This window comes from Myotis daubentonii, chromosome 11 (genome assembly GCF_963259705.1).
Source record: "Myotis daubentonii chromosome 11, mMyoDau2.1, whole genome shotgun sequence".
NCBI lineage: Eukaryota > Metazoa > Chordata > Mammalia > Chiroptera > Vespertilionidae > Myotis > Myotis daubentonii.
The window spans coordinates 77,883,669-77,900,709 of record NC_081850.1 but is presented as its reverse complement, the minus strand read 5'-3'; the positions used below and the strand labels follow the sequence as shown (position 1 = coordinate 77,900,709).

The window sequence follows — 17,041 nt, the reverse complement described above, 5'->3', positions numbered from 1 at the left end:
AGCTTTGGACGCCTCATTGGGCAGAAGGGCTGCTAAGGTTTCCCGGGAGCCCTGTGTCTCCGGATCCAGAAGAAGCTTTGGCCTGAGCCTCCACATCAGCACCAGGCTTGTGGGAGCCATAGTGACCGAGGTTCGTTTTAAGTAACAACACGGAAACGTAGGCGATCTATGGAGGGGCCTCACGGGTCAGTTAGACTGACGCCTGATCCGCTGGGAAGAATTTACGAATTCATTATTGCAAGTCACAGGCACAGTGTGTTTTGCTTACACTAGTCTCTGCAGCTGTTTTCCCACCCATGCAAGTCTTGCACCTGTTCATCTAGGCCTGTGTCCCCAATATGGTGGCCACTCACACCCGGGGCTATTTGAATCTTAGCTAATTAGAATGAAATAAAAGTTTAAAATTCAGTTCCACAGTTGCACGGGCCACTCTCCACCAGCTCAGCAGCCACGTGCAGCTCCTGTGCAGGACAGTGCGGACACGGGCCATTCACAGCACCGTAGGCAGTTCTTCAGCCTCCGCACAGAGTCAGGCTCATGCCATCAGCGACCGCGGGTCGACCACCTGCTGGAGCGCCTGCCTTCTGATGCAGTGGATCCCACACTGCGTTCTGTTGAGGAACAAGACAGAGCAAACAGCGCAGACCTCGCTTCTAGGTCATGTGCTGATTTGCTTCACGTAAACTCGGCCGGAGAACAAGCCGCTGAGCTCTCGGAAGCGATGGAATCGCGCAAATTGAAAAGCAGGGTTTTAGGTGTTAGAGCAGGAGGGTATACGGGGAGGAAAAACAGCCGGTTATTTCATACTGGAGATTAGTTTGCTTCATTTTAGTTTTAGAGGTGAATTGAGTCCTTGATTTGGCATTAGGGAAGAGTCACTTCCATTGTGGTCTTACATCTTACTTCTCTCTCTCTCTCTCTCTCTCTCTCTCTCTCTCTCTGTCATACACACACACACACACACACACACACACACACACACACACACACACGGCTTTGAGAACACTAGCCTTTGTGTGGCCTGGTGCTGAACTATTTGCTGAGTCACACTTCCAGCCCCACAGCCTGGCCATTTAGCACAAGCGGCCTAGGAACCTGGGTCACAAGCCCCCGTGTAAGCCGCTCGGCAAACCCAGCTCGACTCGGGAGTGACATTATCCAGGTCCCTTCTTTCCCGCCCACTCCCCAAGCCGGCCTTGCCTTTGTGTGATCTGTTCCAAAGGAACATCGCTTGTCTCAAGCCCTTGGCGTAGCCCTGGTCATCGAATAAACTTCTCTTTCTTTATGAAAATTGCCTCTTTAAGTGAAAGGACTTGATAACCATCACTGAGCTTCTAACAAGCGAAGCGTATGTAAGTCTAGACGCTCGCTGCTGGTGTTTTCCCCTTAAATCGCACACACGGAGGGATGATAGCAGTTGTTTTCGAAAGGGAATCGAGATATGAAAATATGCTCAGACAGAGGAGAGCAGCTGAGGCCGGTTCCACACCCTGCAGGCGCTGATTCTGAGGCATGTCCCGAGGTTACCCTAATGATGGCCCAAAGGCGCACCCAGACCTCCAGGGGCAGAGGGCCAAGAGTGCATGGGGGGAGAGGAGGTTTTATTTTTAAAATAAACAAAACCCTTTTCACCCACATTCTCTGAGGAACTCGCTGTCCATGTCACTTTTCGGGATGGAAACTTTTGGCCTCGGCCTGGGGTCTGGGGGAGAGACGGGAAGCAATACTCAGACTCGGGGAGCAGTGCCTGCAACAGGCACTGTTTTCTATGAAGAAACCTGAACTTGAAACAGCCTTAAACTTCAGTGTGGCCACCAACACTGAGACAGAGGGAAGGTTCGTCTCAGATTGGTCTGGATCCTCCCCGAGTCGAGTCGAGTGTTTCCTCCGCCCTCCCCTCCTGCAGCATCGCTCTTGCCTTTGGGAGTGGCCGCGGCCTCGGAGCTCGGAGCTCGCAGTGGCTTGGGGACTGGTCTGCATGCACGGATTCTGCCTCGGCTGGTGTCATGGGAAAGGGCTGGGTTTATTTCACAAATGTCCGCACGCCCTGGTGTCTGGGGACCAGCCCTGCTGGCCACCTCCCCGTCTGTGTGCGAGGAGGCCCACCGGCCTTCCCTGGCCTCTTTCTGTTCGGTCTGCAGGGTGCAGCGCCCGAGGACTTCAGCAACCTCCCGCCCGAACAGAGAAGAAAGAAGCTCCAACAGAAGGTTGACGAATTAAATAGAGAAATTCAGAAGGAGATGGATCAAAGGTAGAGTGGATCGATATGGTCCTTCAGAAAACCAAGTTCAGTTTGGGAAGACGGGAAGTCCTAGCCTAGATTTTAGTAGAAGTGCTTGCTTCAGGCACATGTTGTGTCTGAGCTGGCCTGCTGGGCTACTGTTACAAACTGGGGCATGTTTTCATCTGTAGGTTTTTTCTGAGTTTGGGGAAGAAACTACATAGGATTATCTCTTTTATCGTGAGTGTGTAGGTGAGCTTTTTTATACAAATGAGGTTGAGAAAAGTGGCCTGACCCCACCCTCTCCCTGCCCCCACATCCTAGCTTTGGTCCAAAATGTCCTTGTCTTCCTACTCACGGTCAGTCACAATCAGCTTATCTTTGTAGAGCGCTGGATGGTGTCTAGAAAACAAATACAGTGCCTTAGACACACCCAGCCCTAGGGCGTCAGCGTGTCCTTGCTCTGGGGAGGCGCTGCTCCAGGCCCCCACTGTAGCGGCTCCATATTTTCTAGTCGGAAGAAACAGACAGTAAGCAATAAGCATAATTACGTGATGTTGGGGATGGTGCATGCTGGGAAGAAAAAGGAAGGAGAGCCAGTCAGGGGCTGGCAGTGCCGTGGGCCGAGGGCTCCAATGGGAGGTGGCCTCAGGGGGAGCAGGCGGTTCCCAGAAGCCCATGGGGCCGGCAGGATACCGGCTGAGGTGCGAGGAATTCTCTTCCCGATATTTCTGTGTTTTCAGTTAAACTGTTTCCCATGGCTCAGTCTTGTGTTGTATCATTGGCTTAGATTTCTCATTGCTCTAAACTGCTAACCACTCAAGCTCCACTGAGAGCCCCCTAAGCCAGAGTCCAGTTCCCCGAGCTCTTTGGTGTTGGGCAGAGCCCGAGCCGAGCATGCGTGCGCGTGTAGGCCCCTTGTGCAGGCTGCGGTGTGTGGTTCCCAAACACGGTCTCAGGAAGGTGTGGGGTCCACAGAATGCGGCTTTGGGGCCCTGTGGCCCACCTGCCATGGATACCAACTGTGGGTTCCATTCCTTTTTAAAAAAAAATTTTTTTATTGATTTCAGAGAGGAAGGGAGAGGGAGAAAGAGATAGAAACATAAATGATGAGAGAGAATCATTGATCAGCTGCCTCCTGAAGGCCCCACACTGGAGATCAAACCCACAGCCTGGGCATGTGCCCTGATCGGGAATAAAACCGTGACCGCCTGGTTCATGGTCGACGCTCAGCCACTGAGCCTCGCCGGCCGGGCTGGGTTCCATTTCTTAGTAGTTGAAATAGTGTGTAATAACATTTCCAAAGCAATAGCCAGGCTTCTTCGTGACGTGAACACTTTGCAACCCGCAGAACCAGGAGGCCAGCGACAGCTTCGGTTTGTAGGAGCGTTCGCGCGTGGAAATGCTTGGATTTTGTCTGGATTGACTTATATGTCTTACTGGCTGCAGGCAAGGGGAGGGCCCATCCCGAGAAGGCAGCTGGAGTTTTAATATCGGTCTCTGGATGACATGGACCCGGGGAGCAGGGTTCCTAAGGAGAAGTTTCAGGGAGGCTGACCCCAATGTTCCCTTCCCACCCACACTCCCAACCCGTCTCCCAGTCATGTGGTTTCCAGGGTGATCGGAGAATGTGACTGGCTGGTGGCATCAGCCTCTCCCTCCATCTGCTCCCTTTTTCCAGAGAGGCCATCACCAAGATGAAGGACGTGTACCTGAAGAACCCTCAGATGGGAGACCCAGCCAGTTTGGACCACAAATTAACGGAAGTCATCCAAAATATAGACAAGCTGCGGCTCGAGGCCCAGAAGTTTGAGGTATGAAAAAGCCGTTGGGAGGGTGGGTGGGTGGGAGGTAACCAACCAAAGACCTTGTATGCATATATGCAGAACCCATGGTCACGGACAATAGGGTGCTGAAGGCCTGCGGGGTGGGGGGGGGGGGGGCACGGGCTGGAGGGGATCAATGGGGGGAAAGGGGACATCTGTAATACTTGCAACAATAAAGAATTATTAAAAATAAGAAAGAAGGAAGGAAGGGAGGAAGGGAGGGAAGGAGGGAGGGAGAGAGGAAGGGAGGGAGGAAAGAAAAAGACACATAAAAAAAGACAAAGGGAAAGCTGATGGGGGGGGGGAAGCAGAAGGGATGGGTGTCGTGAGCTGCCTGCGGGTTCAGACACCAGCATTTTCTCATGGGACACCTGCCCCTGGGAAGGCGGGTGTCAGACCTGTGGTAAAGGGAATGCACTGTCCCCCCGAGCGCTCTGCTTCCCAGCACTTCCCATTATACTGTGTCCCTTTCCTGACACCGTTGGAAGGCGTTGTTTGGCTACAGTGTCGTTTTTTCATTTACGTGGTGAAGTTTGTTCCGCAACATCTCACATTGCCAGAGTGTAACTGGGGACAGACCCGCCCTCGTCCCAGGAAATCAGGACGGTGGATTGAGATATGCTGCTCCTTCAGAGGACCCAGCACCCCAGCAGGAAACACAAATGAGCAGGAAACACTGGCCTCTGAAAACACCGTAGTACATGTCTTAGCGAGAGAGGCACCCTCTCTAGGGACAAAGCCTTTTTTTTTCGCCCTCATATTAAAGACCTCAGAGCATGGAAAATAAGTGAAGAATGGATCCTTGCCGTCCGAATCGGTTGTGTCTGTCAGTGAGGGGTCAGCTGTGGGCTTTTATTGTTTCTAGAACCTGTCAGTCAGCGATGGATGTTTGCGTGTTTAGAACCTGGAAATGTCCATTTCTGGCCATTTGTATTCTTTTGCCTCATGAGCAGGGAACTAGTTCAAATGTCGCTGAAGGTAACTGTCCACTCTGATGTCCTATGTGCACGTTTCTTCGCTATGAAAAAATGACACTCGGAAAAACTGGGAAAGGGAAGTGTGGCTTTCAAATTGAGTCAGTGCTCAAGTGTGGCAGTTCCTCATGTTTCCCAGTGTGACCTCTGGGTCACAGAGGTTTGGGAACAGAAGGAACTAGAAGTGACTTATCCCAAGTCATAGGGCTGTTCACAGCCCAGGGGTGGGACGGGGTCCACCCCCCTCTCCCCCCCCACCCCCCCACCTAAATATGTTCTTTCCATTTCCGCTCCTTGGGAAGGGATGGAGCAGCGGCCTTGAAGTGCATATGTGGGGGCCCCGCCCATCCCTCTCCATCAGCCTTGGTGCCCAGGGCCACCGAGCCGGGCTTCCAGGTCCCGGGGTGGCCTCAGCCGGTCTCTTGTGTCTCTTGTCCCAGGCCTGGCTGGCGGAGGTGGAAGGCAGGCTCCCAGCCCGCGGCGAGCAGCGCAGGCAGAGCGGACTGTACGACGCCCAGCCGGCCCCGGCCGTCAACAACTGCGCGCAGGCCCGGGAGAGGTACAGTATCCGCGCGGCCCTGCCCTCGGGTGGGCGCAGCTGCACTGGGGCTTCTGATTCTGGACGCGAGCCTAAGCGCAGATCCCAGCGCCTCTGTGATGAGGGCCTGTGGGTCTCCCACGCACGGCCTCTGGCTCCACGGGGGACCATTTAAGATGGTCTTGGTTGCCGGCTCTGGGCCGCGCCGCAGGCGAGCGGCGTCCTCCCGCTCAGTTGCTATAGTTGCTGTGTGCTTGCTTTCTTGAGCAGCCCGGATGGCAGTTACACGGAGGAGCAGAGCCAGGAGAGCGAGGTGAAGGTGCTGGCCACGGACTTCGACGACGAGTTTGACGACGAGGAGCCGCTGCCCGCCATCGGGACGTGTAAAGCGCTCTACACCTTCGACGGTAACGCTTCACGACACCGAGTTCCCCGCTGTCCGGAGCTGTCCAAGCACCCGCCCTGTCTGTGGCTGCCTTTCTGCTGAGCCCCCCAGACCTTCCTCTCACTCCCTTTTGTTCTGAGGGTGTTATCATCATCAGGGTCCTGGCTGTGTATTTTGCCGTTTGGCCCATGTAATTGAACAGCCTTCGTGGAGCTTACCGTAACTGCAGCAGAGTAAGGAGTATGGTTATTTCCTGCATTCGTTCAATATGTACAGAACTCCTGTCCTGAGAAGACTCCCCAGGGGGTGGGGTGCAGGCAGTGCGGTGTGGGTCCACCCGGAGAACAAAGCAGAGTTGTGTCTAGGGGGCAGCTTCAGCCTCCGGGGAGGGGCACAGACGGCAGGGGCACTGGGGACCAGGCCTAGGAGGGTGGCTGAGCCCAGGTGTGTAGGTGGTCAGAGAGGAATGTAAGACCAGAGGTAGGCAGTGCCATGGGGGTGGGGGAGAGGAAAGGACACCTTTGGATTGTAGGCGGCAAACACTGAGGACGTATTGAGAGGATTTGGGAGAGAGCTTGCCTGACCGAGCTGGACCTGGGACATTTGTTGTCATGTGTGGATGAGCAGTTAGAACAGGATGATGGTTGGAAAGGGGAGCCGGCTGTCTGGAACTGAGGAACCGTGACCCAGTGTCTGCAGACTGTGGCGAAGCTGTGGGAGGGTGGAGTGAGATCAGTGGGGAAGGCCTGGCGTAAGCGCATTTTCCTTGTGACAAGAAAGGGAAGGGCCAGGTTAGGGTTCCAATTTCACTTCATGTCTGAAGCACCCACACCCGTGACCGCCCCTGACCAGGCGCCTTTCCAAGGGCTGTCGGCAGTGGTGGCTGGTCCCGGAGATTATCTTAGCGAACGGCCTTGGGAGCCTTGATGGAGGAACGGACGCAGAGATGCCGCAGCTAACACGCTGCTCAGACTCCTGGCTGATTGCAAGTGGGAGCAAAGCGGGAGGAAATCAAAGACGAGGCGTGAGGGACAAGGGAGACGCCGCTGAAATGGGAGAGGCGGGGGTGTATGAAGAGGGAGCAGCGATGAACCCAGGTCCGTCCGCTGTGTTCAGATTTCAGGACAACGCTAGGTGCAGATGTGCTCGGGCCGGAGTGGGAGCCTTCTCTGGGGACACAGCCAGACTGGGGAAGGCGGGGGGGAGGGTGGGGGGGGGGTGACCAAAGCCCTGGGAGTACTCTCCCCCGGAGGGAGGGAGGGAGGGAGGGAGAGGAGCAAGATGGGGGAGAGGCACGGAGAGGACCAAAGGCTTCCCGGGAAAGTCCCTGCGGCCTAGCCAGGCGGGAGGTGGCGCTCCTCGCCTTGTTGGAAGGGGCAGGACCGGGCACCTGCGGACCCGCCTCTACTTTCACTGCACCTGTCTCCTGACCAAGCTCCTGTTTGCCCGTAAACCTCATATATTCTGATCTTGTTTTCAGGTCAGAATGAAGGAACCATTTCAGTAGTTGAAGGAGAAACGCTGTACGTCATAGAGGAAGACAAAGGCGACGGGTGGACCCGCATTCGGAGAAATGAAGACGAAGAGGGCTATGTCCCCACTTCATACGTCGAAGTGTATTTGGACAAAAATGCCAAAGGTGCTAAGACTTATATTTAATACAGCTTTTTAAAAACTTTTTAAAAGCAATTGGAGTTGTTTCTCCCCACAACTGTGACTGCTCCAGGCAGTTCTTCAAAAGCCTGGCCGGAGAGCCGCCCGCAGAGCCTGGCTCCCGCCCTCGCGGCGTCGGGGCCGCTCCGAATTCCTTGGCTAGTCTTGACTAGTATCGAGTTTCGCTTGCTGATGGCATTTATGTGGAAAGCTGCCAACTGCCAGTTTACAGCTGTGTCATTTGAAGTCGGGTAAACACTTCTCCTTCCGGCAGCATCTGTAGATAACAACAAAAAGTTGCCTTTTAGCTTCTAATCAATATTTCCCAGTTTCAAAGGCCACACACCCCCTGGCGCAGCAGATCCAGCCCTCATTTGTATCTCGTGCCTGCCACCAATGGAACTACCATAGGAGGTTACATTCTGTAACTTAGTACATTGAACTATGCTAGTTTGTTACATTTTACAGTCATTCACTTTGGAGGAAGTCATAAATAAAAGCTCTTCCTCCTTGAATAAAGAAGCAAGTAGAAGATTCATTTATTGGTATCAAAAGTGTGTGATTCTACCTAAACCTGGTAAAGGTCACTGTTAGATCATCGAGATTATCCTATTATGTCTATTTGATCCCAAACAAGCAGCTGAAATCTGGAAAAGTTTGGTCGATTTTACCCAGTTGATTTTTTTGTTTGTTTGTTTGTTAATCCTCACCTGAGGATATTTTTTCCATTGCTTTTCAGAGAAAATGGAAGCGGGGGCGGGGAGGGAGAGAGAGAAAGAAAGAGAGAGAGAGACTGGTTGCTTCATACACACACCCCAACCAGGGGTGGGGAGGGAACCTACAACCCAGGTACATGCCCTTGACCAGGAGTCGAACCCGAGACCCTTTGGTGTGTGGGCCAACACTAACCAGCAGGCAACACCGGCCAGGGCCCCAGTTGATTTTTACACGCGACTCTCGATCTCCCCTCCGAAGTTGACAGAGCCGGTCAGCTTTGCCAGTGCCCTTTAGGGGAGCGTCTGTAAAAACAGCACTGGCTCTGCTCTGTCCTGTCGGAGGGTGTGTGGCGAGTAGAGCTGTGGTCGGCTGACCCTCCCCAGGTGTGGACACAGCCCCCATCCCTCACTTTTTAAAGGGGGGATTAAAAGAAATCATTGGGATCTTTAAGCCCCCAAGTGTGGGTGGACTGAAAAATTGTTTTAGAGTTGCTAGCTGGCCTCATTCAGTTAACTGTAGCCAGAATCAAATACACCGTTTCACCATCTTCCAAGGAAACTGGGTCACATGGGGATTTGCATTTCGAAGTTGGCAGGACAGGCGGTGAGTGTCACGTGCACAGGCGGTGCCAAGCCCAGTGTTCGTGCCCATTTCCAGAATCCGCCCTGCGATCATGTAGGATAGCTACAGCAGCTCAGAATGAAGGTGTGCATGCAGGTTCCCCTTTCGCTTGGCTTTGGAAAGTATGTGTGTCCTTTAAATGGGAAATGAGCTCCTTGCCTGGACACTGAGGGCTCCTTTAAAAAGCTCAAGTCAACTGGGAGCTGATTTTTAAAGCCACAGCAGCGCCCCGGGTGGGAGTCCAGGACCCGACTCCAGCAGGAAGTTCGCAGCCATTGCTCCCAAGGGCCACCGAGGTGGAATTTAGTAGCTTTTAGGTAATGACAGCCTGATTTTTAAAAATGCTTTTTATTTTTAAATACACAGACCCGGGAGCTTGCCAAGCTAGTGGGTCTTGTCACCCAGAGCCTCCCAGTGGTCATGGGGGACACACTTGAAATACAGTCTCAAAGGCAGAAAACCGATGGGTCAGCCTGAGTGTTTAAACAGAACTTTGTCATTCCAATTTCCTCAGAATTATTATACCGATCACGGCACGCAGCCTGAGCCCAGCCCTCTCGGGGTTCTCCCCGCTGCTCAGCAAGGCAGCGAGACACCAGCCGCCCCTTAGACCACGGCTGTGGCTTCATGGGCAGGAGGAGGTCACAGCTGAGGGCCTGTAACCTCATTTCCAGCCGATGAGCTACTGGAGAAAGCACCCTCAACATTGCAGAAGTCTTAAATGGGGCAAGACCGCTTAGCCTTTTACAAGCCCGCCCTGAACAGCGTGGTATTCCGTGAAGTTTCTCCCTTTGTTTTGTTTTTTGTTGTGTTTGTTTTTCCTTTAGTGGTATGCAAATTCGATTCAGAAAACAGCTCCCGTTGGTTTTCGGGAGGAGCGGTTTGGGTGCATAAATTATTAAGTTGTACCCTTTGTCTCAATAGCCCAGGAATGGATGTAATACTGACTCAACAGTGATACTTCGTAGTTTCAGTTCACTGGAGCAATTCCCCCAGGACCAGGAATGTCCCTTTCCGCCCAAAGCATACTTTTTTTTCTTCCCTAGTTATCTGCTCAGACAAAAGCAGCCAAGTCTCAGCTTGTTTATCAAGCTTTCTCCTCTTCCTTTAGCGCTTCTGTTGGTAACGTGTGTGCAGAAGCCATTCCCTCCCTGTTCATAGACCCACCCCGCCTCCCCCTGCCTCCCCCATGGCACCGCCCGCCCTCCACCCACCCACCCCGGGGCCACCCTTCTGTCTGCACTCTCGCCTTCGCGCATGTGTGGCGTCTACAATGTGACCCTTTAAAAACTGCCAAAATATTTAGACTAGAGTATCTCCCAGTGGGCCCCTGGATTGTGACTCTCGGCTCTTACGGTTTTGTTTTTGAAACTGCTTTCTGTGAAGTACGTCCATAAGCCCTCCCCCAACACGTGTGTATATGCAACTTAAAAGCTGCGAGGATTACTTGAATGCGTTGTTTTAACGTTTTGCTCTTTTTATCTGTTTGTTTTATTGGTGATTCCGCTGCCTAATGACCTTTTTGTTTTTGTAACCGCGGGGGAAGCCGGAGGACTGTCGGTAGCTAGGGTAGACGCTTGGGTTCTGAGTAAGTTTTGTTTGAATGCGGCCCACGTGACCGTTTCTCTCTCTCCTCGCCCTGAAAGAAGAGAATCTGTCTGGCTCCTCTCCGCTGTACCTGTACCGCCTCTAATAAACGGATTCTTCTCCGTGTTGTCCAGTGATTTGTACCTTTCTGAGAAAATGACTGTGCTCTCGTCCTCGGTCCTGGGAATGTCCTCGCCAAATGCTTCCTAAACATTCTGCCCTTGGCAAGCCCTTCCCCGACGACACCCGTGTCCACCCTGCGTGCACCTGAGGGCTGAGTCTGTCTCTGGTTTCTCTGCTCCCCCTGGAGATGAAGAACTTTCACTGTTTGTGATAAACATCCGGGATACGCTTCCTCTTCACTTGACGCTAAAGGACCGGGCACCGCGGTCTGAGAACCGGGCCTCACTTCCTGGCTTCATTCTGGGAGGCCGGTCACCTTCCTTCTCTCAAAACAGAACTTGTTAGAAAGATGAGCTGGGTGGGTGGGTGCTGCCACCCTCTGGGCGGGCTTCTCTGGAGGAAAGCGTGGAGATCAAACCGTGAAAGTTCCTTATCGGTGGTGTCGGTGGTAACCAATCCCTCTAAGGTTGCCCTCTCCCCCCCTCCCCCAGCGCGGTGCCCCGTGCCCGCTCCTGACCTCAGCCCCCCTCTCTAACAGCTTTTCTTTCTGTTTGTGTTGTAGATTCCTAAGGTGGCCAAGGAGCCAGAGCCGGGAGCCTTCCCAGGAGAAACCCTCCGGTCTGCTTGTCTCCACAGGCCTGGCTGTGAACCGTGCACTCGGGCTGGGCTGCGGAGTGGCCGCGTCTTCGGGCCGAAGGGACCCCCACGCCGTGCAGCTGCCTGCCTCTGCTTTCTTTTCTTTCCACAGCATGTTCCTATGGCCCGCTCCGCCCATGCCCCTCCGGCCACCTCTTGGGTCAGAGCTGTCCCCATCCCAGTCCCACCCCGAGCAGGACACGACAGCAGCTGGACACGGCTCCCTCCTCCCCCCACTCCGGCCCTGGCCTCAGTCCTCCTGGCTGCTCCGGCCCGTCCACGGTTCACACTGTGCCTTTTGTGAAAACCTTGCCACTGGTCTCCCAGGGAGACCGACAGAACCTGGACAAGAGGGTCGGACCCACCAGGCGGACTGCGCGCCCGGTGTCCGTGACGTGGTCCGCGTTTACGTTAGAAAAGACTCACCTTTGCCCAAGTCCATTGAGCCTTCGGTGGGCCTTTTCTGGTGACGGCTCCTCACCTCATGCTGAGTGTCGGCCCTTGCAACACTTCACAGCCTGAGAATGACAGTGGCGGGCACTGGGGCGGACACACACAATGCACACACACATACATGTACATGCATGTGTATACACATGTATGCACATTTTTGTTTGGGGCCCTGCCTTCAGTGGGTCCACACTGGAAGTCGAATTCCAGCCCTCAGCCCCACCCTGCTGTCCTGCCTGTGTCACCCTTAGGGGGCGGGGGCCGAGGGCCGTGTCCCCGAGAACTGTGGCTGTGGCACTTGGTGACCGAGGAGCACCCGCCACACCTCTGCATTAGCTCGTCGCAAAGTGAAAGTTCCCCTTTTCTTGGATTCCAAGATCTTCATCTCTAGGATTTAGCGCTTCCGTCACCCAAGGCCTGTGCTCTGTCCTTCGAGTGACCCTGCGGCTCCAGCTTCCGTGTCCGCCATGTGCTCTGGGCCACACGGACGCGGGACTCCCTGCCTTTGCTTCCTGGGCTGATTTCCTTCCTCTGCTCTCGGGGGAAACCGTGAGGCCGCGCCGCCACTCACGCCCAGGGCGGCGGGCTTCTCTCTGGTGCAGAGCAGCCGAGAGGTCACCGGCCGGGAGTTTCAGGGACGGCATCGGGCCTCTTCCTTCTGCTTGGCGTTGGGTTGCGAGGCGTCACCTCGAGCATCCTCAGTTCTGGACATTCATGAATCCAACACAAGGAAGTCTCCTAGGAGCCGGAGGGCGGGGGCGGGGGGCAGGTCCTGAGGGGTGGGCCCGTGGGCCTGTGGCCAGTAGGAAGATGGCTCCTCTCGGCAAACTAGGGGTGGCCACACAGCACGCTCTGATGACTGGGACCCTGAGCGAGCGAGTGCCTGGGGAGCAGGGCAAGAGAAAGTGGCTTCAGGTTTCGGGTGAGCGAGTGGCCAGCCTGGGCCCTCTCGCTCTTTCCTCCCAGAAGTGGGGCTAGACCCGGGCTCACACCACCTGCCCGGACCCTGCAGAGGGGGCAGCCCAGTGCAGCAAAGGCCAGGATGCCAAAGGTGAGAGGAGTCAGAACCCCCCGCATCCCTGCAAACCAACAGGTGCCTGGTTAACGGGGGCAGGCGGTCCAGCTCTGCCCAAGGCTCCGGGGCGGGTGACCTGGTCTCCAGGATCCACGAGTGTCACCTGTCTGCGGGCCACTCGAGGGCACACGGATGTGACGGCTCATAAAACCGATCCCAGGGCCTCCAGTGCATGTGCAGCGCATCTCCTAATGGGTCAGGACAGTCATTTCCTGCAGCCCAGGGGGAGGGAGACGCTGCAGCAACCTGTCCTTTTCACGTCTGTTACGCTCGGTGTAGAATACGCTGTGTCCTGTGTCCCCTGCCCCTATCTTTTCCGTCCGCACCGCCTGCGCCCGACAGTGGACGAGCGCTTTTCAGCAGTGACCTGGGTGCCTGCCCCTCCGCGCTCCGCTCAGGAAGGAGGTGACTGTCCGCCAGCCCGGGTGTCACTGACTCTGGGCCTCCCCCGTGGAATCGTCTGTTACGCAGGAGCGTCCACTTCGTGTAGGAGCTGGACCTCCCCACGTGCTGCCCGCCTCCCTCAGACCCGCTGCTGTCACTCCACCAACGTTAGATATCCTGTAAGGACGCATCTTTAAAGAGCCTGTCCCGAGAAGGACTTGAAACAGAGGGACATGTCCTTGCCCCGCTTGTCCCTCTCGGACGGAAACCACAGGGAGGCCGGCCCACGTGAGGGTTTCGTCTGGGCCTGGGAGCTCTTAGGTCGCCAGCGGCACGGAGGCCTCCCCTGCCTTTGGCAGCAGCTGTCATCACAGGAAGTTTACCGAACAGAAAACGTGATGTTACGTGGTCATGGCTCCGCCTCCTGTGCTTCTGTCACCCAAACCGTGACCCGAAGCTGTTTCACCCGCCGGGGCGCACCTGGCCACGGCTGGTTTGTGCTGCACTAACCCTGACTGTGGAGGCACCGCGGCCTGGGCACGGCCATTGCCAAGGTTCTGGAGATGGGATTAAACCAAATAAAGTTCCGCTGGAAGGCTTCTCCGGACCCTGTGCCTCCATGTTAGCCCTCGGTGTTAAGTAAGTCTCCCTGGGGCGGTGCGCGGAGTGCTTTGCTGCACAGAGGTGACACGTCACCCAAGCAGGCAGAGTCCCTGGGGCTGGGGCTGGGGCTGGTCCGCACCTCTCACCCCATTAACTGGGGACCCGGACTGGTCGGTCCTCCCGGTCTGCTGGGGGCGGGGCTTGTGGGCCAGCTCTCCCGCCCCCAAGGGGAAGCTGTCCCCGCACCGGGAGGCGGAATTCAGGTGGCCTGAGTCCACGGGTTTCAGGGAAGCTTGTGGTGACCAGGAAATGTTTCTTTGCAAATTCAGCTGCCGCACCTTTAGGGGTTCAGGGGCCCTGTTGTGGGGGTTGGGGCGTTTCATAGGCATCTGTGCCAGGAGCGCTCAAGCCCACCTGGGGGCAGCTTGGCTGAGAAGCCCTGGTTCCGTGAGGCTCCGCTGGTGCTGCCTGGGCCTGTCCCCACTCTCTGGGCCTCGGTTCCGGGTTGTGGGTGAGGACGCCACGGCCTTGGGAGCTGCTGTGGGAACAGGAGGCCGTCGGGAGAGCAGGCGGCGACCGGGCAGCAGCTGGCAAACGTTAGCGCTGATCCCAGCTACTCCAGGCACCGCCATGGCGTCCATGTCGCCGATGCACAGACCGGTCTCTGGTCTGAAATGTGCGAGCCCCTCTATTTTTTTTTTTTATGAACTTAAATTTAAGAATTAATTTCAGAGAGGAAGGGAGAGGGAGAGAGAGATGGAATCAATGCTGAGAGAATGATGGATCGGCTGCCTCCTGCACGCCCCGCACTGGGGATGGAGCCCGCCACCCAGACGTGTGCCCTGACTAGGAACCAAACCGTGGCCCTCTGGTTCCGAGGACACTGAGTCACACCGTCTGGGCTGCACGTGTCCGTCCTTATGCCCGACTTGGTTCAAGCCTTTAGGGGTTTGGCACCTCTCCCTGCCTCTGGTGACTCCCTGCCCGGCTGGGATTGGACACGGGCGGGGGCCACGCTGAGCCAGAGCGGAGGATTGGTTTTCTGGTTGACGCGGAGGTTCTGGACCCAGCAGACCGGCGGGTCAGGCTCCTCAGGGAGGTCCGGGAAGCTCCAGGCGCCAGGCCACACCCGGCCCCTCCTCCCCACCCGCCACACCCGGCCCTGCTGCTGGGCACACAGGGGCAGGGGCGCCCTCTAGTGGGAGAGGAATTCATGCTAGGAGAGAACTGGGTCCCCCACTGGGTGACGAGGAGGAACATGGAAGTGGGCAGAGGTAGGGATTCAAGGGGGCACCCCCATTTTGTGTTAAAGCAAAGGGGTCTCTGGAATTGTGAAATCCACGGGCAGCCCAGAGACGGAGAAGGAACCAGGTGAACTGCTGCTGCAGAGATGGGGGTGCGGGTCTGAGTGCGTGAGGGGCAGGGGAGGTGGGTGGCGTGAACGGCAGGCCTAGCTCTGGGGGTTGACGTCCCACATGTCCAGTCCCTGCCTCTGCCTGCTTTGCCTAGAGGAGGCCTCTCCTCTCTGGCTGCGACTCAACTTGTCTGAGAAGGGGAGGCGGTGAGCCAGGTGGCCCAAGCCCTGGGACCTGGGATTTCAGTGCAAAGGCGGCAAGCTGGCGCTCAGCAGCCACCCTGCGCCAGGACCTGCTTCTGCAGTGTCCCTGCCTCTGCGGCCGGTACACTGAGCGATTCGCCTAAACGACCTCCCATTCGCTGGGACAGCGCTGGGCGCCAAAGGTCCTGAGAAGCAGGAACTAGAGCCCCTGTGCCTTTGTCCTCAGAGCCAAGGGGCCAGATGCTTGGGGAGAAAACTCGGATTTCCTCCTCCCCTTCCTGCTCCTCTTCTCCACCCCCTCCTCCTCGGGTGGCCCCCAGGAGCAGGAATGCGGGAGATTCTCTGGGTCCCCAGCAGCTGCCCCCAGCGTGCCTGTCCTTCCCCCGCACAGGCCCAGACCTGCCCTGCCCTGCCCCGTCCTGTGGATCCTGGGCCCAGTTCCGGCTCCAAACACCCTCACCTGGCAGGTGTCAAACCCTAACCGTCCTGGGCGCTTTCCTGAACACACTGAGTGTGAAATGCTTGGGCTCCTTCCCGCTTGTCCTAAGGGCGTCCTGTCCCTCAGGGCTGGAGCCAGAGGCTCCCAGGGGCGTCAGGCCCAGCGGCGACCTCGGGAGAATGTGTTTGTGGAACTCAGGCTGAGGAGAGGGAAGGAGGGAGCAGGAAGGCCTGCGTGGGGGCTGCACCCGGCAGGTGTATTTCTGAGCAGGTTTTGAGAAGCGCAGGCAGGTGGAAAGGCAGGTACCGAGCAGCTGGACAGGCTCCCCACCTGCAGGGGGCACTGCGGGAGGGAGCCCCCCTCCCCCCGCCCCCCTGGGACAGGATGGAGGGACAGCGCGTGGGAGAAAGACCGGAGGCCTGGCCCCCGCGTTTCCTGTCTCCGCGGTCTGTGCGCTGAGCAACTGCAGGCTCCCGTGTTGTCTTTGGGCTCCGCAGCTGAGCTTGGCTGAGCCCCTGGAGAGCAGGGTATTTTAAGCGAAAATAGTAAGGAGACATTTTCAGGCCAGTTGGTGCCTAGTTCTTTCTTGCTCGCCTTCCTACAGAATAAGCCAATGTCTCCAACCCCCCAAACCACTCAGACAAAACGTTTCCATTCTCATCCTCCACGTCCAGCAAGAAAAGCCGAGCCCAACACACGCACGTGGATCCCGCACGCACGCTCAGGTGGGCAGAGCTAAGCTCTCGCTCAGGCACACGCTGTGGGAAAGCTAAGGGGAGGGTGAGGGCACGAGGCCAGGCGGGATCCCGCGGGGGGATGGCGGCAGGTGCTCCGAGGCTGGTTCCTCAGGACCTGGCGGCGGTGCACACCGGGCAGCACGGCCGCCCATTCCATTCCTGGTGTGAGCTTCTGCACATGCCAGCCCGACAGCATCTCACCAGTGACGTTTAAAGAACTCCCCCCGACTCCCAAATACCAACAAACCAGCCCCACCGTGGGGACTAGACTCCAGCATCGCTCACTGTCCGGAGCCCCAGTGCGGACACCGGGCCAGGAAAGGCACCCGGGCAGGGGGCCCTCAGGGTCGGAGGGTATCGCCTGCTGGGTGGCACCGAGTCTGTGGTGTGGTGCCAGGAGAGGCCCAGCCTGCAGACGTGCTGGCCTCTCCCCCCACCTCGCGCCCCCGCGGGCCCACTCCTTGGAGCCGGCTCGTTCCGGGAAAGACGGGTGCTGCCTTCTCGCTTCTGCAGC

At 56.6% G+C, this 17,041-nt stretch overlaps 1 protein-coding gene across 19 annotated transcripts in view; it reads left to right on the top strand.

The window, feature by feature from the left end:
• The window catches only part of FNBP1 (formin binding protein 1), a 100,140-nt gene extending 86,350 nt beyond the window's left edge, over positions 1-13,790 (top strand). For 9 of the 19 annotated variants that reach the window (XM_059658310.1, XM_059658307.1, XM_059658304.1 and 6 more), the window contains 5 exons: positions 2,142-2,251; positions 3,903-4,035; positions 5,462-5,580; positions 5,827-5,966; positions 7,425-8,135. In XM_059658310.1, the coding sequence (XP_059514293.1) occupies positions 2,142-2,251; positions 3,903-4,035; positions 5,462-5,580; positions 5,827-5,966; positions 7,425-7,603 (681 nt within the window). In that variant the 3' untranslated portion in view covers positions 7,604-8,135. Of the gene's footprint in view, positions 1-2,141; positions 2,252-3,902; positions 4,036-5,000; positions 5,263-5,461; positions 5,581-5,826; positions 5,967-7,424; positions 8,136-11,207 lie in introns of those variants that run through there. The other 10 variants (XM_059658305.1, XM_059658323.1, XM_059658320.1 and 7 more) reach the window with 3 other exon arrangements.
• The last annotated feature ends 3,251 nt before the right edge of the window (positions 13,791-17,041 follow it).